At 40.2% G+C, this 22977-nt stretch overlaps 1 protein-coding gene across 7 annotated transcripts in view; it reads left to right on the top strand.

The window, feature by feature from the left end:
• Positions 1-1810: 1810 nt before the first annotated feature.
• TASOR (transcription activation suppressor) overlaps positions 1811-22977 on the top strand; it is a 47562-nt gene continuing 26395 nt past the window's right edge. For 3 of the 7 annotated variants that reach the window (XM_006259033.4, XM_006259032.4, XM_006259034.4), the window contains exons 1-8: positions 1816-2276; positions 10989-11134; positions 12536-12628; positions 13670-13742; positions 14705-14796; positions 15160-15318; positions 17435-17562; positions 21278-21309. In XM_006259033.4, the coding sequence (XP_006259095.2) occupies positions 1925-2276; positions 10989-11134; positions 12536-12628; positions 13670-13742; positions 14705-14796; positions 15160-15318; positions 17435-17562; positions 21278-21309 (1075 nt within the window). In that variant the 5' untranslated portion in view covers positions 1816-1924. Of the gene's footprint in view, positions 2277-10988; positions 11135-12535; positions 12629-13669; positions 13743-14704; positions 14797-15159; positions 15319-17434; positions 17563-21277; positions 21310-22977 lie in introns of all 7 variants that reach the window. The other 4 variants (XM_059715465.1, XM_059715466.1, XM_014596551.3 and 1 more) reach the window with 3 other exon arrangements.

Raw genomic sequence — 22977 nt, forward strand, 5'->3', positions numbered from 1 at the left:
ATAATAGGGGATCCTGCAGTTCCTCTCTTGCAGTCTTCCATGTAATGGCCCAAATGAATCTGTAACTTTTATCCCCTTACAGTCCTCGCTAATGAGATCTCTAAAAAATGGTGAGCTTGTTTACACCACCTGTTGATTCCACATGACCCTATATTTGTTAATCCAACCCAATTTATTGTACTTCTACTTTGCTATAAACAATACATGTTCTCAAACCAGCGTTTAAGGGTAAAGGTAAGTCCTACACATTGCTCATCAAGTCAGCATATGGCAGAATTGTGTATTCCTGCTGGGGATTGGATAAGAAGACCCAGAAAAGTTCATACATATTAAAAACATGGTGCTTGTATGTACTGTTCATGCGGAGCTCATTTAATTGATAGTAAGTCTACAGCCTATTTTCTGAATAATTATTTCTGATATGAATTACTTTAACCAGAACTAAGCAGGCGCCATCTTTGTGTGAAACTATAGGACTGCATAATGGGTGACATCTCTGAATGCTAGTAGTGGATTTAACCACTTAGTTTGTTAAAGGAACATATTACTATTTGATAGTTGGTAGAAAATTAGTTTAAAAAACCCTATTTTTCGTAGCTCTCATTTTCCATTTTTGTTTGTTTTGCTTAGTTACTGAACAACAATAAAATGCAATGATGTGACCCCAGTACTCTTTCCTGCCATGGCTGGGGGTTTGACTTGATGATCTGCTGAGGTCCCTTCTGACCCTACCTCCTATGAGACTATGATGTTATGAGTAGGGATGAACATGCAGCTAGATCAGATGCATGCGGTATGAAGCTGCACTAGAACCACACGCTGAAATCCTAGTAATCGTAACTCAGTTCTGCTCTCTCGAGGCAGATGAATTCCATTTTATTAGATTCACGGTGTAGGAAATCCCTGGATGATGTATTAAATATACATCCCACCTCCTCGTGGCCACTCAAGCAAGAACCAAGCGAGCCAAGGAACCCCCAACGTCTCAACTACCACCGCGAGAGGCAAGGCGGAAAACAAGAGCACTCTTCAGGAACGAGGATAGAAGTCAGAGCCACGTTTGCTTTGGTTTCTTCTAGAAAAGAAGAATTGGATCAGCTGGATACTTTCAGAGGAGGAGGAAATCAGACTTGGGTTTTTTTTGTTACCAGTCGGAAGAGAAATTGGTCTCACTTTTATCCCCTTTTTGTATCCTGACTGCTAGGACAGGCTGAAAAGCGGATCAGAGGCCACTTGTCCTTTCTACCACCTGTCACCTCCTCTTGGTGTTGAAGAAAGAGGCAGCATTTCTCACATCTTATTCATGCTATCGCCAGACACTTGCAATGACTGGCACCTCCTTCTTTTGTTTTGGTCGATTTGGCACTTCTTCCTCTTGGCACCTGGGCCTGCACCACTGCTGTCCATCACTGCATCATCACAGCCCCAGCAGGCAACTCTTGGCTTGTTGGCCCTGTAAGGCCTAGGGCCCTCCCTCCCCCCCCCTTCTGACGCTTCCCCAGCCTGGCCCTAGCAGATGGTGCCGCCATCACACAGCCCAGCAGCTCAGGTCCTTCCTGAAACCGGGAGCGGGGGCCACGTCCCGCGAAGGAGAGCGAAGCAGAAGTGCCGCCGCCCCAACCGCCTCTCAACCCGCGACGCCGCAGCCCGCCGGCCCCGCCCCTCGATTTATAACGTGCGCCGCGCGCCCATTGGCTGTAGGCGCTGCGCGCGGGCCACGCCCCTTTCTTGAGGCGAGCGGCAGCCATGTTGCAGAGGGCGAGGGCGGGCGGGGGAGCGGTCAGGCTGCCATAAAGCGAGCGGACGGAGGGGGAGCGCTAGCGGCGGCGGGCGGTGCATGGAGCGGGCGAAGGGGCAGCTCCGTGGGGGAGGCAGCGAAGCGAAGCGGCGGCGTCTAGCGCTCCCTTCTTGACGATAGGGCGCCATGGCGGCGGCGGCCCCCGGCGGCGGGATAGGGATGGAGCCGGAGCTGGAGAAGCCGCCGCAGCCGCCGCGTCTGGAGGAGACGAGCAGCGACGCGGGCCCGCCCGGCGCCGAGGACACCCCGCAAAATGGCGGCCGCGCGGAGAGCGCCGAGGAGGCGCTGCTGGCGGCTGCTGCAGAGGACAAGGCCCCCCCCCACCTCAGCAGCAGCAGCAGCCAGCGCAGGAGCGGCTCCTCCGCGGCTCCCGAGCCCGGCGACGTGCTGGGGGGGCTGCCCCCCCTCCCTAAGCCCCCCGAAGACCTGCCCGTTAGGAGGAACTTTCAGATCCCCAGGAAGAGCCGAGAAAAGAAAGGTTGTTCCTTCCCCCCCTTCCCCTCCTCTCCCCTCTTCTCCTCCCTCTTCATCTTGCTCCGTAGGAAAGCTCTTTCCACGCCTCACCGGCCGGCTGCATGCAAACCCCCGCGGGTGTGGAGGAGCCTGGCGTGGCTCGGACTAGAGAGGCTGCTGGGGACGAGCCGGTAGCGTCAGGAGAGGCTTTTCCACCCTCCTCCGAAAACCCAATGGCAGCTGGAATGGGAGACACGGAGGCTTAAGAGCCGAACAGGCTGGATGCCGTGACCGGGAGGGCTTGGACGCGTGCGAGGCGCGCGCACGCACACACAGAGAAGATGGTCGCCTGCGGGACACGCGCGGGCAGCCCCAGAAGATGGTTCTCTTCCTTTCTTGCCCCCTCCTCCTCTTTCCGCAGGAGAGCCGTGCATCCATGTTTGGGGGAGGCTGGTGACTGCTTCCCCGTAGTTCCACACACGGAAGACTGGTTCTTCCTTTATTCATTGAAGGCTCCTGTGCTTCCCATCTCTTTGCAGGAGGGAAGGGGGCAGTCTACATTCTCGTGCCTCCTGCTGGGAGTGTTACTTGTCTGAGTCTCCTGGTTTGATTTTCCTTTCCCTTGTTTTCTGTTTGTTGTCTTTTTTTTGTGTGGCTTTTCTCTAAAATCTAGTGGTATCTCTTTCACTCTCTGAAGGGCACCATTAGTTTCTGCTTGCCTTGTATTTTTTAACTTGAGAGGAAGATCTATGTATGGCATGCTCCTCCTCCTTCCCAGCCCAAAAGATGTCCCCATCTTTGACCTCCTAGAGCTTGAGGTCAGTTTCTATACTTAAAATCACATTACATTTTCCTATAAGCTCTTCATTCTTCAAAGAAGATGTTTAACTTTACTTAGCTCTTAAAAACAAACAAAAACAACCTTTCTTCTATAAGGAGGAAGTAAAGGTAGGTTTATTTCATTATACTCTTCCCCAATTTTGAAGCTGTAAGTAATTTTTCAGGAAAAATACATGAAGATGGAGCTAGCAGAGACTAGTTGTAAAATGGTGCAAGTTGACTTAGAGTAATGATGTCATGGCCTCTTGATGTCCATCTGATGGCAAATGTCTGGATAAAACATGGCACCTGTTGTAGTTCTGCTATCCCAAGGCCAAATAAAATTATTATAATTACATTTTTGTTTAAAAAAAACAAAAAAAACAAACCAAAAAAAATCACACAGACTTGGTTCCACTGTGAATTCAAACGAAACATGAAATATTAACTAGAACTAGAAAAGACAAACTTTAAGTTCATCTAGTACATCTTCTGCCTATGCAGGACTGTTTGTTTCTTACAGTGTATACGCTAATACTTTAACCAGCCTAGGTTTTTGAGTATTGCGATCATTAGGATTTCAATCATTTCCTTTCAGGTGGAGAGGGAGACTATACAGATCGAATTTTTTTTCAAAGTAACTTGCTGACATCAAGGCTATTGGCTGCATTCTTATGGATATGAATTCTAGTGTACTAGAATTACATCTTTAAACTGCTGTTCAAGAAACTTTATTTTTAATCACGCTTGCTGTTAAGGAATCCCTTGGAACCTTGGAAAAAAATGTATCTTTCCATTCCATCATGTGCCTACTTTGGTTTGATAGTGCCCAGGGGTGCTTGGCATTGGCATTAACATGCTGTTACAAAATATCAGATATTTTGATCCTTGTTGATTAGTGCTGTAACAAAAGTGTAAGCAGGTGTGTGACCTCCAAGGACCCAATTTGAGTGTGTTAGAGATGTTTATAAATTAGTAAGTGATAGGAAATGGATTTTAAATTAGTCTTGCAGTATAATGTGATGGCCAAAACACTGCTGACACTTTCGTTTTAGATTAGTTGTGAAACCAAGATCCCGAATGCTTGGTGGAAATAAAGAAGTGGTCTTCTTCTGGAAGGGCAACAGTATTGGCATTGCTGCCCAGGCCAGATTCCAAACTTGAATACTGGTCAACACCAAATAATAATAAAAATTCTGTAGCTTCCACGGAAAGGTATTCTTTTCTTCCCCTCCAAAAGTCCTTTTGTATTGTTTGCGTAAAAGAGCTCCTGTTTTACATTGCAGAGGTAGCTGCTTTTTCATTTAGGGAGTCCTAAGTTACGATCCATAAAGTTTTCTAGAGTCCTCAAGGGATGAAGTTACATTTTCAGTTAAATCTAATGATGATTTTTCCGTATTTTAAAAAGGATACAAAGATCTAGTACATTCTGGGGGCTGAGGCAACTTTAATAACGTGCATAGAATTTGGAAAATTCTCTCACATACCAAATACAGCAAAGTCCTTGGAATCGACTAACTTCTTGAGTCTTTTAAAGTTGGGAATAGCTTTTTGAATTGCTAAGATCAAGTGAAATACGATATCGGCACAATCTTTATAGACCAGAGAGTTAAAACGTTTTGACTTGATCATCTCAAACTAGACTTGAAGCGTATTCAGAGATCATATATTGTGCCTCTCTGAGGAATCTAGCTTCCTTGGGGAGGACCTTTGTGCTTTTCTTTAATTGTTAGGAAGTGGCAGAAGGCATCTTCCTCTTAGTTATTCCTTATGTTCCTTTTTAGAGAGAATTCAGGGAATCTTACTTGAAGCTTTTCCTCCTTAAAAATGTATATAAGCATTTTTTTCTATCTTTGTTCCTAAACAGGCCTGGTGCTATTTTCAGCAATGTAGTTCTCCTTTGTTCACAAAATAGTGTTGTATGGCCTCCTGCCATGCCTATGTGTAGTGTGACCTAGTCACATTTTCCTGGCTGTCCTGGGCAGACCTGAGCTGTTCTTTGAGAAGCCTTTTGCCCAAGTCAAAAAACAAAGAAGGTACTTGAAAAAGGGGACAGGCATTGTTCTGGCTTCCAGATCTTCCTCCCTGCCTCACCAACTGACTTCAATATTTACCTCATGTAAGGTGACAATTAATCATGTGCTTGAGTAGTCCCAATGACTTTAGTGTGGTTGCTCATATGTTTAAGATGAGGTACAGGCTTGAGTATCTTCCTGAATTCCTATTTATTGTGAGGTGCTACTACTGCAAAATTAAGGTCTCATTTATTTTACTTGCATTAAAGATACCATAGCATTTGCTGGAAGGTTAAGTTGGGTCAGGTAATATTAAGTAAGCAAAGACAACTACATTCAGGAGGTATCTTAGTATTCGTCTTAAATTTCAGGGTAGTTTCTATGTTCTGTTCACTAGTTGCTCTTTCTATTTGAGAGATTGGTTGTGCAACTTCCAAATTGGAACTTGGGAGAGGTGAGTCATCTCACAATACAAGCTCAAGTATTTATATAAACCTTCAAGACCACGTATCGTTCTTGATGATCTCTCACTAGGAAGCCAACTTCACACAGATGTAAAGAGCGCTATTCTTCCTCTGAAGAGCAGTATCAGTTCTAATTTTACTGATCCGATAAGAAGAGAGACTTCTCTGTTTTGGAATCTTGAAGATAGATAGATCTTTTTACTTGAGATGAACATAGTATCCCACAAAAAAGTAGCGCTTTCGTGACTGGGAAAGTAATGAATCAAAAAATAAGCTAGCTGATCTATTGTTTATTGATGGCCACTTAGCTGCTGTGGAGTTGGAAGTTGACTGATGGTTATTTCTGTACATTGTTAAGCTGCGCTCTGTCCTTAGAGAGCCAACAAAGAATTGGTATTTAGTTCCTAACCTTAAAGTAGCTGCATATCATATTTTATTTAAATTTTCTATTTTTCTAACAAATATAATACATTATTTAGCTTCTTTCTGTACTAGTAAAATACTTTTGTTTAATAGTTCCAGCAAACAAAGTGCACCAACTTCTAATACTTTTCTTAAATGTCCAAAACACATTATAAATTTCTTTTCACTTTCATCGTCAAAATGCGTAGATGATAAAAACTACTACAGAGAATATAAATAAGGTGGAAAAAATTTTCAGATTACTATACACTCATGTTCTTCCCTGAGCTTATCAGAGACCCGAAGTAAGCTGTTTATATGAATATGTAACTTGATGGCTATCAATAGCATCCTTGAAGTAAATTATATTTTATGGAATTTTTCCTTCCCAAGTCTAATTGCTCAAATTCTTTGCTCTTAATACCTTCTTAGATTGCTTATGGGTCCTTATTAAAGGTCCTACTGTGTTTGAATTCAGCATATGTAAAGCTGCTTAGCTGGACTGTTGCATATCATGAACTACGGTTTTAGTTTGGTAGAGGAACTGTACTTCAAAGGAGAAATTTGGCTTCTGACTATCTGTTCTTTTTATATTTTTTCCATAAATTATTTGGTCAGTGTATCAAAACATCAGAAGATTCACCTGAAACCTTAAATTTACTACACATAGGTGCCATGGATATGTGAAGCAATTAATTTTAATTTTTGCTTTTCATCTTTATTTTAGCTAACTTTATGTTCCTTTCAAGCTTTGTCTTTTCCTGTGTTTGGGTATCTAAGAAAATGGCATTTATAGTTTCAAAATGGCAGGTTCCCTTGAATAGGGTTTTCCTATTTGCTCTTTCCTTTACAAAAATAACAACTCCCAGCATGTGATCAATGATTCATTGGCTTTTTTTTTTTTGATAGAAGTTGCATGACCAGCACATCTAAGTTGCATATTTGCTTCTGAAACCAAGAATATAAGTGTCTCTTACATAAATACCTTCACACATGGTGGGGCAAGCAGCAGGATCTGGAAATACTGTTCTGTAATTGCAACAACTACTTAGTTGGACATGATATGAAAACCATATCGTCAGAAGAGATGTGCATCCTGAATTTCAAAATACTTTGGCTCTAACTTAAGTCAATCCCAAGCAACAGATCCTATAATATTTTGGTCTTTGTGCTACTGCATCTTCTTCCTCCTCCTGTAATCAAAAAGCACAAACAAGGCTTTATTGAAATGCCACTGTTGACAAGGACTTTTTTAAGCAACTGTTGGTGATACTGAATTGCTGTCACCCCTCCCCAAGAAACTGGTTGGAGATGCCCTTTTTCTCTTTTTTTTAAAGGGGTACTTGGTTCAATTTTTTCACTTTGTTCTACAGAATTAGTTTTCAAAAGAGCCCTGTGTTTGCCATGAGAGGATATTACCTGTTGAATTAATGAAATTCTATCCAGATCAGATGAGCTTTTATTATACCTTTTCTTTGCGTGACATGCATAATTCAAGTTTACAGTACATTATAGTCCAAGCTTAAGGGTCGAGTCTTCAAATTGGGAACCCAGAATTTCAAGTCGCTTCTGAATATCTTGCCCTCGATCTATATTTACTCCCAAGGTTATATTGACTATTTTCTATTTTAACCACTTTTTTTTTTTAATTTGCTTTGGATAATGTTCTCTGAACATGTGTATTAAACTAATAACACTAGTCCAAAGCGTATTCTTGAGTCCATACTGTTTTGTCTCTGTCGCTCTCTCCTTATTAAACTTTATCCCTTCTCCTCAGTAAATTCAAACAAACAAGACCTTCCCAGCCAGAACTGTTGAAAATCTCAGTTACTATCAAAAAGTCAGTCTCAATTTTCAAAGTTCTAGATTTTTGCCATAGTAAAAGGTTTTAGACAGTGGTATCAGAGCATGCAAAAATACTTTTGCTGTTAGATACACAGTTGTTCAATGCCAGTGCCATACTTCCAAATGGAAGCTAAGTCCTGCCAGGAAATTGCATTCTAGAAAATATACCAATTTCCAATCATTCTTTGAATTTTTTTCATTATACAGTAGGAAGTAAGTAAACACAAATGAATCGCCTAATTCATAAAGTTCACAAGAGCTCAATGTACATGATAATATGTCTTTTTCAAACTTTCACTTAAGACATGGATGACACACTGATGTCATTTGTGGACATGCTTTCTTAAGTAATTTTGCAAGTTCTTAGACAGTTGTACATAAAAGCTACCCTGGGAACTCAGTAATTTTAATGTTTGAGGGAATGTGACACCCAGTGTTGCATAATTAAAGTTATGCAAAGGGGTTGGCCAGTCTTCCTTACAAATGCAGTCTAAATAAAATCCTAATAGATCTTAAATGGTTGAGTGCAACACCATGTTTTGTGAGAGGGTTCTCAGATTCTCAAATTAATTGCATGTCGAGATCATCAAGCAATAGATGTTGCAATCTTAAATCAAATTTCTCTTCCTGCAGATTAACTTGATAAATAGGTGCCATGAAAGTTTCCCAGTATTTTATTTCTGAACCTGTAGGAACAGCTTTAATATACTAAACAACACAGTTGAGTCTTTATAATTGGGCAAATCAAAATATAGCGAAGATTTTTTTTATGCTGACTTGCTAGGCTGCTGTTATGTTAGAACTTCTTTTCTTGATCTTTTTCTCCATATAGGGTGTGTAGTAGAGGGAACCTGTTATCCTGACTTTCCTTTTTCCATTTCTTCTCTTTGCTGAGAAACCATGACCTCTCTTGTCTTAAAGCTAGAATGTGAGTTCTTTGGGCAGGGACTAGTTTGTTTTTGGTTTTGTTTCTTAAGCATCTATGTATTGTACCTACCAGAATGGCAACATTGACCACATGGTTACTTCTGAGTCCTTTGTTATACAAATAACTATGGCATAGCCAACCAGTCATTTAATTAGGGTTAATATCCAGCACCTTACTTGCATGTATGTTGCAAGCAGCTCTTATTTTCATGTGCAACAGTTATAATGACATAAATCTCAAAAGTTCAAATGATGATAAATAATCAGCTTAGGCAGCTGCAACATGTTCTGTATCTGCTGGAAGACTTTAGATTTTTTTCAATAGAAGTCTATTTTGAATAGTAATCATACGCTTGTAGAGGGGTATGAAAAATTCTCTAACGTCTATGGAAGAAAGTGAATACAAGCATCAGTTGTCTTTAATGACTCTACATTTAATTTTTTCAATAGGAAGTCATTCCTGACTACTCCAGTTTAGAGAGACACCTTGTCAAAAATTTTGAATATCTGAGGCCTTTGACAAATGTGGAAATAACTGTTTTCCCTCTTTCCAATATGTGGCTTTTAATACTGTATTGCAGTACAAATAAATTCAGCAGTTGATTTTATAAAGTCATCTTTAGGAGAGACCTAATTGCTTTACCATAAATATTGTGATAGTAAATGTCCTTACTCCTCATTAGCATCTGTAAATGAAGTTGTACTTGTTACTTTGAAATAGTGGGACTGTAGAACTCGAGTACCTCTTGCACACTAAAAAAAAACAAACACAAAAGATTGGTGCTAGCCCCATATTTATAGAATCTTTAACGCTTTCTTGGTTTTGGTAAGCAAAATATAGCATGTTTATCTTAAAATGTGGATGACGGTATTAGGAGTGGTGGCAGATATGGCTTTCTCGGCCTTACACAGTCACTTTATGTTATACTAGAAATAAATATAACAACATTTTGCTCTGGTAGTGAATGAACTTTTATCCTCCTTACCTTTCTGGATTTTACTATACCAGTAAGGAGCCCCTTACTGAGATGCTAGACCATAATGTCTTTTTTAGTATTATTCTTCATTTTCTGTTGTCTGATGTGATTTTTATAGTTTGTCCAGAAACATATATGCTTCATATAGTTTTCTGGAGAGAGGGAGGAAGGCAGTAGAAAGGATGGAAGATTACCTCAGAGGCTTGAGTTACCTACTTTATGGAGCTCCTGACCTCTATAACAAAGCTCCTTATCTCTTTATGTTTTAGAAGTTGTCTGAGGTAAAGCATTTGCTACAGGGAACTACAGACTTCTTAGAAATGCAGCTCCAGTCCTCTACACCTTGATGACTGTCAAATTGGGCTCTTCTCTATTTCAAGTTAGCAAGTCAGCCATTTGCTGCCACATACTCTCTTGTTTTCCACTGGTCATTTTGGCCTCGCATAGCTAAAATTGAGGAGGGGGTGGACAAGAATAGCCACATGGCAAAAAGCTGAAACCGTAGGAAAGAGACTCCTATACGAATTTATAGAAGAGAACTGGCGAAAAAGGAATATTAAAGTAGCCATTTGTGTTACCGTGTAATGCACACAGCTTATGCCCAAAAGCTTGCAAAGAACATTTTTTCCAACTAGGTAGTTGATCTAATAAAAGATACCGCATTTACCCAAATAACCTTGCCTGACCCTGTAATGCATGTATTTGATATGGATGGCCCCAAATTATATTAGGAGAAGTCTTAAATTCTCTTCAACTGAAGCTTAAAAACGCATAGCTGCATCTATGTTCTCTTTTAGTAATAAGCGCTTGTTGCCATGGTAAGTAGGCTAAATACTGACACAACCTCAGAGTGGCTGGATGAAACTTAACAACCTTTTCCAAGAGAAGTTGCAATATGAAACTTGTATTCTTACAAAAACAAAATCAGTTTGGGGATTTTTTTTTTTTTAATGAAATGTATAAAGCCTCTTTTGAAGTGTATATATCTATTTCCATGTGAGTATATTAAAATTAAAATGCTGTTCTTTCCTTAAATTTCAGCAGCTTGCTCTGGAATAAATAGTGATAGGGGATGGATTTCAGTTACTGATATGTGTGATTCTAGGCAGGTGTTAACACCAGGTCTGTAGCCTAAATCCCATCTTTTGAGGCTCTTTTAATACATGACACTTAAAATAATTCATGATCCATTAAACTAATTACTTTCTTTTAAAACTGTCAGTGAAATGACAATTTTGTTTAGAGGTTTCAAACGTATATTGATACTGACTTTCTTTTCTCTATATAGCACTCTTTCAGCCAATAGCTATGGGCTCTCGAGAGTTTGAAGATGTTGTGAAAATCCTGCATTCATCTTACCTGGAGCCAAGTTCAGTGGCTAATTTCAATTACAAAAGAGCCAGCTTAATTCATAGCGAGTTGTTGGAAAAGGAGGTGAGTACCTATAGGTTATCCTCCATGAATATGATGCAAGTTAAACAATTTCTCAAAGTTTTGCCCAGCTCCTGTGATGTTTACACTAAGCCAAACACATCAAATCATACATTTCAGTTTCTTAGATGCTTGTGTGTAAGGCCTTGCTGATCTCTAAAAAATCACGATTTCCAGATTTGCTCTGGGTGTGTATATAAAATTACAGTAAGCTTATTTAAAATCAGTTTAGGGAATTTTTGATTTCTGGCAGATATTACATATATGGAACAACTGATGTGTTGATCTTGCCCTACATAGTACAGTGCCACACACTGAACCAATTTATGGAGTAATACAATGGCAAATCAGCCACAAAAGATGTTCCACTTATGTAGGACCTTTCTAGCTAGTTTGTATTGCACCTTGAAATGAATGTATGGCAGGTATATCTGGATTTGAGGTGCCTATTCCTCGAGCTCAGCCAGCCTGCAAGCTGTTTGCAAAAGCAGGGAATCTACGGGTTTCTCTTCTAAAAGGAGAAACCCATGGTTTCCTCTGTTTTTCCATGGGAAATGGAAAACCCGGATCCCTGCTGATCATTTAAAGCAGCCTAGGATCCTTAGTCCCAAACCCAGTGCTGTTTCCCACCGTAGGGAGATCTATGATCGTGGTGATTGGTGTGCTGCCACATCCCCTTCAGTAGTGCGGCACGGCAAAGAGAGCACATTGTGCCTATGCCCTACAGCCAAAAGGAGACATGTCAACAGAGCTTCTGTTGGAGGGCTACATGCAATACTAGCTGTAGGAGCTCACCTGCACAGGGTCTTCCCAGAGTCCCTGTTTTCAACTCCAGAGCCTGCTGCTGTTTGCTGTTCTCCCTCACTTCAAACTTAATTCAGCAGTACGAGGGTATGAGTGATGGTGCATAGCCCCTGGCCTCTATGAAAGCAAGGGCTGAGCATTGCTGTTGCTGCCTTTGCCCTGCATCCCTTCATTTTTTAAAATGTATGTAAGGCATTCTTTTTCTTTCACTTTCATTATTATAAAATAATGGGTCCAGTGTAAGCCTGCGTATGACTCTATAAATACACTGCGGTTTCAGAATTAATTAAAACCAGAATTGATAGTAGTATAAAGTACTTAAGAAATGAAACTGGTACAGAAGTTTGTGGGTAAGAACTAGAGATTAGTTCCTGAACAGCTAGATACGTATCTAGACTGCAAGTCCAAAAGGACATCCAAGGCCTTGAGTTGAATGCTGCTTTTTGTTACAACTCCGCATCAAGGAGAGAGCAGAATGATGTGGTCAGTAATCTTGTACCTGGAAAGTGTGTTTCGTATCAAAACTTCAGGATAGTTGGCATTGAACATGAGAACACTAGTTTTATTCTGTATAGGTATTAAGATTTTGTTTGATAACAGTTCACAGAAAAGCGCAGAGAATTGAAATTTGATGGTCGCCTTGAAAAAGAGCTTGCTGAATCCTATGCATTTCTTATGGTTGATCGACCTCAGGTAAGCAAGTGCACTTACACTTAAAATTTCCTAATTTTGTTACTGTGGGATGTTTTCTTAAACTAAATTGCCTAGGTTGATGATTTTAGGATTCATTAACTATGAATGAATGTTCTATTGTTTAAAAAAAAAAAAAGATCATCTAGAAACCACAGAAATACAGAGAAGGAATTTTGACATACAGGCAACCTCCACTTAGTGCTCTTAATTGGTTCCTGAAAAACAAAGTGTTAAGCAAAACAAGCATTAAGTGAAACAGAAAGTATTTGATGAGCCAAGATGGCAACCGCAAGTGTTTTTAATGACCCAAGATAGCAGCTGCTAGCATTGTAATGAAACTTGCTGAGCGCTAAGTGAAATCAGGTATCAATTTAAAATGAGTGTTATAGTGAAATAATGTTAAGCAAAACAGCATTAGGTGGGGGTTATATCTGTTTTGGCATGGAATTAATGGAGCTCCAGTTACAAATGTCTCTATCTCTTTTTTTGTTCATATTGCTTAGACTTGTGCTTATAGGAGAAAATATGCGTTTTTGCTTCATATTATATAAATATTTTGATATTTTTCTGGTATGGGAGCATAATTTTTTGGAAATGGGTATTTCCTATCTCACTCTTCAGATTAAAATTTACATAGATTTTTATGTAGACATCAAGGGGTTTTTTTTTTCCTTCGTAAATTTCTGGTCATTTGTCAATCACATTTCTGTTCCTTAAGATTTTTTTTTTTTTTAAATAGCTATGGATAAAGTTATACAGATTTTTTGTCTAAATATTTGTTTACTTTTTCCAAACTGTTGTATATTAGGCACACAGACTCTGTACTCTAACAGTTGCATATTAACACAGCATTCCAGAGTAATAGTCTTCTTTAAACATGATCATAACTGGGAATGTACTAATTCTGCAGTAAATGTGGTATAGAAGAAAACTTTGCATTCCGTCATAAGAGTAATTTTATAAACTTCTCTGCACTACTTTTACAACAATGTTTTTCCCCAAATATAATTTGTTAAATACAATGTCTTTTGTTTTATTCAGGTGCAAAACATATGTGAGAGAGGACTTCAGGTGGGCCATTCCAAAATAACAATCCTTGGTAGTCCTTCCATGGGTAACTATTTTTGCTATTTTTAACTTGCTGTGTATAGTATGTTGTGCAAGGATGAATCTACAGTGCAGATAATATGGTACATATGTAAAATACCTGCCCCAGCTGTTGACTTTCCCTCAAGTTAACATTCATACTTTTGAAACCATTTTAACTAGCTGGCTTCGGTCAACTAACTTGCATAAAGTCTCACCTCAGCTGAAGAACATTAGGTTAATATCATCGTATGCTCCCATTGAAATGTTGGCCAAAAGAAGTAATCCAATCTGCCTGTATAAAATGGGGAAATGACTAGCAGGAGTAGGAGGGTTACAACACCCATCTGACATTGTACAGCCACTGCTGGAAATGCTGCCTTCAGTTCTAGTGTCCACAGTTTAAGTATATTGATAAATTGCAAAGAATAGCTTCAAGAATGGTTGAAGATTATGAAATGTGTGTTTATATGTAATGTAAGACGCCTAAAATAGCTCAGTCAATTTAGCATAGAAGGTGGACGGATAAGAACTAATTTGGTCAGTTTATAAATACCTCTATGGAAAACAGAAACCAGAAAAAAACAGCTTCTTTAGTTTAGCAGACACATTTGTAGCAAGATCCAAAAGCTGAAAATTGAAATATACCATATTGGGGGTGGTTTAACTATTGAAATAGTTTATAATAAGAATTGTGGTAAGTAGTCCATCATTGCAGATTTTTAGATCAAGATTGTGGGTTTTGTGAAGATATTTACAGATATTGGATTTAATACTGCTGAAGGCACTACTGCTTGCTTTCTTGCTTTCTTTCTGAACATTTTGCCTTTGGCTATGCCGTGTCACTATAAGAATGCTATATGTTCACTGTATTAGTACTTATTGTCTTCTGAAAATGGTTAAAACTGGCGTGCTTATTAAATTCCTTAAATACGACATTTTTATGTTCAGAAACTTCAATCCCTTACTCTTATATTCCTCCCCTATCAGGTGTGTATCTCTCTAGGTATGCGGATCTATTACAAGCAAATCCCTTAGAACCTGGAGTAACTGGTGATGTGATTATTTTTAAAATAATAAAGGTAAGTTTTACTCAATTTCTTATCGTTTGGAGAATGCATTTCCTGCACTTTCTGTTCTACTTCATATATTTAAAGATAATCTGAAAGGTAGGAGGAGTTATGTAGGAGTTTTATTCAAACATATGTGCAGGTAGGCTTTGATTTAAAGTCCATCTCTCTTGGATAGATGAAGAACTTAAGGGGAACAATTAAAAAGATGTTTTTTGTTTTCTTCAGAAAGCTGAAGAGTAGAATGTGCTAATAAAAAATGGCTACTTGTACTTTGTTTTGCTAACCTTGCATCCTCTTGTTAAGCTTGCTCTAGTTACTCTAATGAAAGGCATGCGGAAGCCAAATTGTTAACTTTTTTTTTTTTCCTTACAGGGAAAAATGAAGAGCATATATGATCATATGGGTGTGAAACCGATGGAATCAGCAGTTAAAAGTGCATTAGATCCAACACCAAAGCACGAATGTCACGTTTCAAAGAATGTGAATAAAGTAACATCCTTGTTGGCGTATAGAGCATATGAGCTTACTCAGGTAGGCAAATAGCTTAATTTTATATATTGTACGCTATTATGCATTAAAGATGAATACTAGTAAGATTCATAGATGCTGGGTTTGGAAGGGACCTCAACAGATTGTCTGACCCCCTGTCCTGGGCAGGAAAGAGTGCTGGGGTCAGATGACCCCAGCCAGATGCCTATCCAGCCTTCTCTTAAAGACCCCCAAGGCAGGGGAGAGCACTACCTTCCTTGGAAGCCCATTCCAAATTCTGGCCACCCTTACTGTGAAGAAGTTCTTCCTGATGTCCAGCCTAAATCTTTTCTCTGTCAGTTTGTGACCATTGTTCCTTGTTACGCCAAGAGGCACCCTGGTGAACAGAGCATCTCTGGTTCCTTGCTGCACCCCCACTAATGAATTTGTAGGCAGCCACAAGATCCCCTCTCAGCCTTCTCTTGCAGAGGCTGAAGAGATCCAGGTCCCTTAGTCTTTCATCATAGGGCTTAGCCTGAAAACCCTTAACCATACAAGTGGCACTCTGCTGGACCCTCTCGAGGTTATCCACATCCTTCTTAAACGTTTACATTAATAATACTTTAAGAAGGGAAGTTTAAATGTTAACTCTTAATCTTAAATTACCCAATCATTTACCTTATTTACTCAGATCCAAGGCAAGGTTTTTTTTCCCCCCTTTCATTCAGTATGGGAGGAGCGAGGGGGAAAGCCTCTTCTTGGATTTGAGTCTGCCAGTAACACACGTTCTAAGTGAGGAAGCTGACTTCTGCACCAGAATAGAGGTGTGGAAATACTGTAATGGCTGCTAGGGGCTGTGCTTCCCTCCTAGGTGCTGAGACCTGGACTATCCAGCTTGCATCTCTCAGCCTGTCTTTTACAAGCTCTGCAGCTCAAACTTTAACCAGATTTTGGCTGAGCAGCACAACTTATATTAGTTTGGTAGCAGTTGTGACGGTTAAAGATTGAGCTGGGGAGTATGCAAGGAGGGTCCAGGATGATACTGTCCCCTCTCTAGGTAGACTGGGTTCAGCAATGATTGCAAAAATCAATCATTTTGGGAAGGCAAAATGGATGGGGAAAAAAGGTGTGGTCTTATTTTCTTGCATACCACTCACCCCAAAATAAGGTACATCTCCATGGCAATGTTCAACTGTCTTAATTGTGAGTCCGTTTTTTCTCTCCCTATAAGATGCCTCCTTTTCACTATAACTTCTAGTTTTCAAAACATATGAAGTGAAGAGTCCTATTAGACGGATCTCATTCTATGCAAGCCTCATTCTACACAATGTTCACGTTTTGATATAGTCATGATCATATAGAGTGGTTGAATTAAGGATGCACAGGCAACCATACTTCTAGCAATTCCTAATATCTACATACTTTACTCTGCAACGTTAATGTTGTTTTAAACGCAAGTTTTGTGCGTATATATACAAAATGTATAATTTAGATAGGAAAAGGAAGGTTTGACATTTTTTTAAGTGTAAACAAGTTAACAGGCTGCTCAAGCAACTTTTTAGATGTAAAATTAACCTATACGTTCTTTTAACATCTGATCTGTTACGATGTTAATGTTTCAACATATTTTTAATACTTGAATGGTTAAACACAGTGTCAAAAAACAACTGCAGGTTGCAGGTTAAGATGTTGATGTGCCAGGAGCAGAGGGCAGTGGAGCTTTGAGGGCCTGATTTTTGTTGTGGCAACACAGCCCTAGCCCCTTCCCCACTGTCTGCCCCAAGGAATGCATGCACCCACTGCTGGCAATGAGCTGGACCGGGGCTCCAGGGGCACTGGTGCAGCTGCTTGCAGCCTGCCTGCCGTCTGCTGCAAGCAGCCTGCACTCCATGGCTGGCAGCAGGGGCCTGCCAAGAGCCTGGGCTGGCTGTGGTGTGCTGAGCAAAGCATGCTCTGGCATGAGTGCCAGAAGTTGCCAATCCCTGAGTTGAGCATTTAATTTTGGATTGTTTAATTGTATTCATTAGTTATGAGGAGATGCATGAGTTTTGAGGTACAACTACAAAACAAATTGTACTTACTCAGAAAACAACTGATGTTACTGGTTGTTAGTCAATCTGAAAAATATAAATAGAGCAGATTTTATATTTTAATTTGTTGTTTGTTTTTGTTTTTTTAGTATTATTTTTATGAGTATGGCTTTGATGAAATAAGGCGCAGACCAAGACATGTATGTCCATATGCTGTTGTTTCATTTGCATACAAGGATGAAATGATACAAGCACCAAAGTTTATGCCTCCATCAAGGTAAGTTAGGATGTATGCAGACTTACAAAAATAGCAAGAATCTTGTAATTGATTAACAAGTGTTAGCATTACTCTGTCAGGGGTATCAAATATATGGAGCCCCACCATCTGGCCCCTGGTGGTGCCCCTGGATCTGATCAGACCCACATGGGGCATGATGTGTGATTGTGGTGTGATACCCGTCCATAGGCCAGATGATAGAATAATAGGAAATGTAGGGTTGGAAGGCACCTCAGGAGGTCATCTAACAGGAGGTCTCAAAGCAGGACTATTCCTAACTAGATCATAACAGCCAAGGCTTTGTCTAGCTGGGTCTTAAAACCTCCAAGGATATTCCACAGCCTCTCTGGGTAAACCTGTTCCAGTGCCTTATTACCCTCCTAGTGAGAGATTTTTTCTCACATCTAACTTAAATGTTCCTTGCTGCAACTTGGTATGATTGTTCCATGTTCTGCCACCACTGAGACGATCTAGCTCCATTCTCTTCGTAACCACCCTTCAGGTAGCTGAAGACTTTTATTAAATTCCCACTCGGTCTTCTCTTCTCCAGACTAAATACACCCAGTTCTCTCATCCTTACCTCAGAAGTGATGTGTCCCAGCCCCCTAACCATTTTCGTTGCCCTCTGCTGGATTCTCCAATTTGTCCACATCCTTCCTATAGCGGGGAGTCCAAAACTGGACACAGGACTCCAGATGCGGTCTCACCAGTGCCAAATAAAGGAATAATCATTTCCCTTGATCTGCTAGCAGTACTCTTACTAATGCAGCCCAGTACGCTGTTAATCTTCTTTGCAGCAAGGGCACACTGTTGGCTCATATTTAGCTTATTGTCCACTGTGACCCCCAGGTCCCTTTTTGTAGAGCTGCTGCTTAGCCAGTCAGTCCCCAGGCTGTATTGGTGTAGCTGTAGCCCATGGACCTCTCCCCTAGCATACCGGGTCTTGTGGTTGCTCCAGCTAGTCTGGGACTCTTGATGCATGCAACATGAATTCTGGAGTGGCTGGAACAAGTGCCACACGGCATGATCTCACTGGGTGGCAGCTGTGCTGTACACAGTGCTGTGTTGGACTGTGCCACACATGATGCCTGCTTTAGGATGCACACCACATACAGCATCAGCTCCAGCCAGCATATGATCTTTGCCATGTGTGGTGGTCACAGGTGCCACATGCATTGCAAGTCCCAGACGGGCTGAAGTTGTCGTAGTCCCAGAGCTCCCAGGGCAGGTACCACATGCAGTCCCATCTGGTTAGTGATCGCTGCATGCGGTATGGCTAGAGATGTAAAATTTCCAGAAGTTTTGAAGCCATGGGGAAAAAAAAATGGGAATTTTGGGAAAAATTGAAATATCTGCAATACTTATTTTCTTAGCACCCTTTACACATCTAAATTCACTTTGCTACTTATATAACATTTTATGTTCTTAGTATAACTTGATTTGCTCATAAAATTATCATGTTTGGTATAATCGTTAAATGTATAGTTTATTCAGACAATAATTACAAATTTACTAATTGAATTTACTTTAAAATGTTTTTAGTTTTTGTTACAAATGGAGCTACAAGCTGCTGAACTGTAAGGAACCTAGCATCTCTTAGTTTTTGCCAGTTTATGAGAAGCAGGCAAATTTAAAGTTGAAAATAGAAGAAACCATCAACAGTATAGTAAAACAAAGCAAGTTATTATGTATTCTGGACTTAGCCTCCTCCATAGTGTCAAGCAGATACAGAAAGCACTCATTTTTTAGAAAAAGAGTTGAGAAAAAAAACACTTATTGAATATAAATTTTGCTACGTGAAATTTGTCTAATCAATCTCATTTTCTGAGCTATCACTATCAGCAGTTTCTGGTGCTTCTGCTTCTTCTGATCCTTATTTTATCATCTTCATGGACTTCTGAAAACTGAAAGTAGGCCCAAATTGAGACAAAGTTCTCTAATCTTTCACATGTTTAGTTTATTTCTTGATTGGTGAGTATTTCCAAACATAGACCAGTTTCTTTCACATGCTGCGGAAGATGGAGGAATCTGAAGCAAGCAATCTGAAGCAAGAGGAGTCATAGGCTGTGTCGTGCAAAGGCCTTGCCACCATGTTGCAAGGAGGGATATGCTTGGCGGAGTCCCAAACTGCATTCCTGGACCAAATATCTGAAGATGTTCTGTATTCTGCAACATTTGAAAGTACCTTTCCAACATTAAGTCTTAAGTGTGTTGCTTGCTTCGTAATCCAGTCAAATGCAATAGCAGTACTATCATCACTAACATTTTTGCCTTTGAATCTTGGATCCAAGAGACTTGCAGCAGCATGAATTGATAGGCAACAAAATTCTTCCAGTCTGTTAATGAAGTCTTTCACTTTATTTCTGTACTTTTGACTTTTCTTTCTTCTGTACACTTAAAATCAATTGTTTTTGAGAATCTGCTGGGCCATTTGGTAAGGAATGTCTGACAAGTGCACTGTCTGATTTAGATGCAGTGATTGCTGAAGAAATTGGCTTTAGAACGGGTGGGCAGTTATTTTGGGCAGAGGGCTGCTTACTGAGTTTTGGCAAGCCATCGAGGGCTGCATGATGGGCAGCCAGGGGCAGATAAATATTAATTTTCTAAATTTTTTTAGGGGCCCCGTGGGCTAGATAGAATGGTCTGGTGGGCCGCATGTGGCCCATGGGCTGCATTTTGCCTACCCCTGCTTTAGAATCTTCAGGAAGTTCTGCAGCTGAACCCAGAAGACATCCTCATCAAGTACAGTGCTCTTTACACTTTTGGGCACTTTAAGATCCTCAGTTATTACTGTTTTTGAAGGGCTTCTTTGTTTTTTAGTAAACTTTCAAATGAGATCACCACTCTACCCCATCTAGTTTTACTACAGAGTTTGTGTCACTGTTTAATTCTTTACATTCTTTTCTTCCTGCTTCTTAAAGACTGCAGCTACAATATGAGTAGCTTTGACATGTTTTATAACTTCTTTTGCTCTTCTGTAGATCTTTTGCAGAGTGTCCAACTTCATGATGTCATTAAGAAGCAAGTTTAGCCCATGGGATTCACATCCTATCGCAGTAATGTGTGGATATTTAGCCATTATGATCTCCCATGCTGCTTTCACGTTACTTGCATTGTCAGTCAGCAAAGCAAATGCTTTATTGCTCTCAATCTTCTTTAGGACTTCACATATTTTACTACTGATATACTCTGCACTATGCCTGTTCTCTCCTACAGTACAGTAGTACTCCTACTACAGAAAGTAGTTCCCCCCTGGGTTAGAATGACTGTTATGTGTCTGCCCCTGAAATAGTTGGGACAAGTAGTCTGTTTAGACTAGTCTAAATAACAGTTTGTTTTTATTGTGTTGAAGAGAGAGAATGGTCTCAATTCATTTGGTACAATACCTTAGAGAGACTGCAATTATAATAGTATAAAATATGCTTATATAGCTTGTTTGTATAAGTTACAGACATGGAGGTACTGAGAGTGACATCCATACTAGGGAGGATTAGATCTTTTTAAGACTATGTAGGTAAATCAGTCCAAATATTAGGCCATTGCACTTTCTCCTTCCGTTCCTTAAATGTATGTGCTGCTAATAATGTTCACCTGGTTGTTTGTATTGCTCTCCTGTTAGCCTGACCATAATAAATCATAACTAAATATGATCTGTTTTTTCCCCCATTGAGAGAAACTTCTTTTTAATTTTGTTTTGTTTGTTTTATTTTGTTAGATCAAACAGTTTTAATGCAGACAGAAATGCAGGTAAGCATCAGTTATATTCTAAAACTCCTTTTGTAATAAATATGTGGGTACTCTATCCATTTGCCCCATTCTCTTCGCCAGCACTTTAACTGGTTATGCATTTTGGGTTCCTGTTTGTTTATACAATAAAAAATAGACTGACCCATAATAGTATAATTCATTACCAAGATGAAAAATAAATCATACCATTCTGATACCATTGGGGTATAACCAGTTAAAGCAGATTTGGATACAGTCTAAATCCATGTGATTAGTGATTCCTATTTCATTTTGTATTTGAGGATTATAGAAAAGCATGCTATATTTCAGACCTTTTGTATGGTTAGAAGTGCAAGAAAAATGAAGACATTTCTTAACAAAAGATTACTGTGGACGAAGGGGTGGAATCTGAAGCAGCTATCCTGCTGTCTTGTTTGACAGTTGACCTGAAAAGTCCATTTCTGCTATTCCAGATGTGTCAAATCTGGCCCACGCAGCCACATCATCTGGCTCTTCATGTTGTCCCTGAGTTTCCAAGTGATCCACACAGTGCATGCTGGACAGGCCCTGCGTACAGGGCCCAGGACATGCAGCCCTCAGCACCCACACGGGACAGTCTGGGATCCCCATATGCCAGATCCAGAACCCACAGTATGTGCTCTGGCCTGCAGCATGGGTCCCAGAGTGAGTATCATGTGCAACTGAGTCCTAGACTGGCCAGAGCAGGTGCTGGATTCAGCATGGGAGGGGAATGGGGTGGTGCAGGGGGGAGAACTCCATGGGTCCCTCACATGCTGGATCCAGTATTCACTCTTGTCAGTCTTGGACTGTGGTGCATGTGGTATCCTCTCCAGCAAGTGAGGGAACTCTACTGCACACAGTGTCTGCCCTGCATCAGCTGGAGTGTGTGACTTGTGCCCTGATCTGGCCAGAGCAGGTATCACGTTGTGTGGTCCCAAGGGTGGGGATGGTCTATGTGCCGAATCTAGCTCATAGGGCTGGCCATGCACCATTCATCTGGCCTGTGGATTGGTCCTGTGACTCTCGCCTGTCCCATGGAATAAGATGATTTTGACACCCCGTGCTATGCTAACAAACATGGCTTGCTGTATTTCCTGATTTTTCCAGCTCTAAAGCTAGGTACAGACCTTCAAAAATGCCAGAATAGAATCAATCATTAAGTTGCATAGTTTTCTGTAAACGACATAGTTTAGATCAGTAGGGAACAGAACACACATTTGACCTTTGATAGGGCAGACAAATCTTAGTTTTATGTTCTGCAGTTTTTAGACCAGACTTTGTGCCAAACTCCTGTTTTGTTGTGGGTATAGACTGGGTTCCAATCACTTACACCAGTGAAAATATAATGTCTGTATCTGGCCTTTAAATTGGTTTCCTCTGTTACTTGACCACAGAGTTGTTTTTGGTATCCAAAAAGTATATGTAAATAGCTCTTTGAGAACTACAATATTCTAATACTGCAGTGAACATTTGAGTGACACTCTAAGATAGGTCACATAGCACCTTACTTATCAAAGGATTCTGGTTCTCTTATATTCAAGAGAAAGTTTTGAAATGTGAACTGATGCGATGATGTCTTCCTGAGTTCAGAGAACTTGAAAATGTCTCTTGAGATAAAAGTTCAGCCATGCATTATTCTAGGGATGGACACACACACACACATTTGGA

The sequence above is a fragment of the Alligator mississippiensis genome, chromosome 12 (assembly GCF_030867095.1).
Source record: "Alligator mississippiensis isolate rAllMis1 chromosome 12, rAllMis1, whole genome shotgun sequence".
Classification (NCBI taxonomy): Eukaryota; Metazoa; Chordata; order Crocodylia; family Alligatoridae; genus Alligator; species Alligator mississippiensis.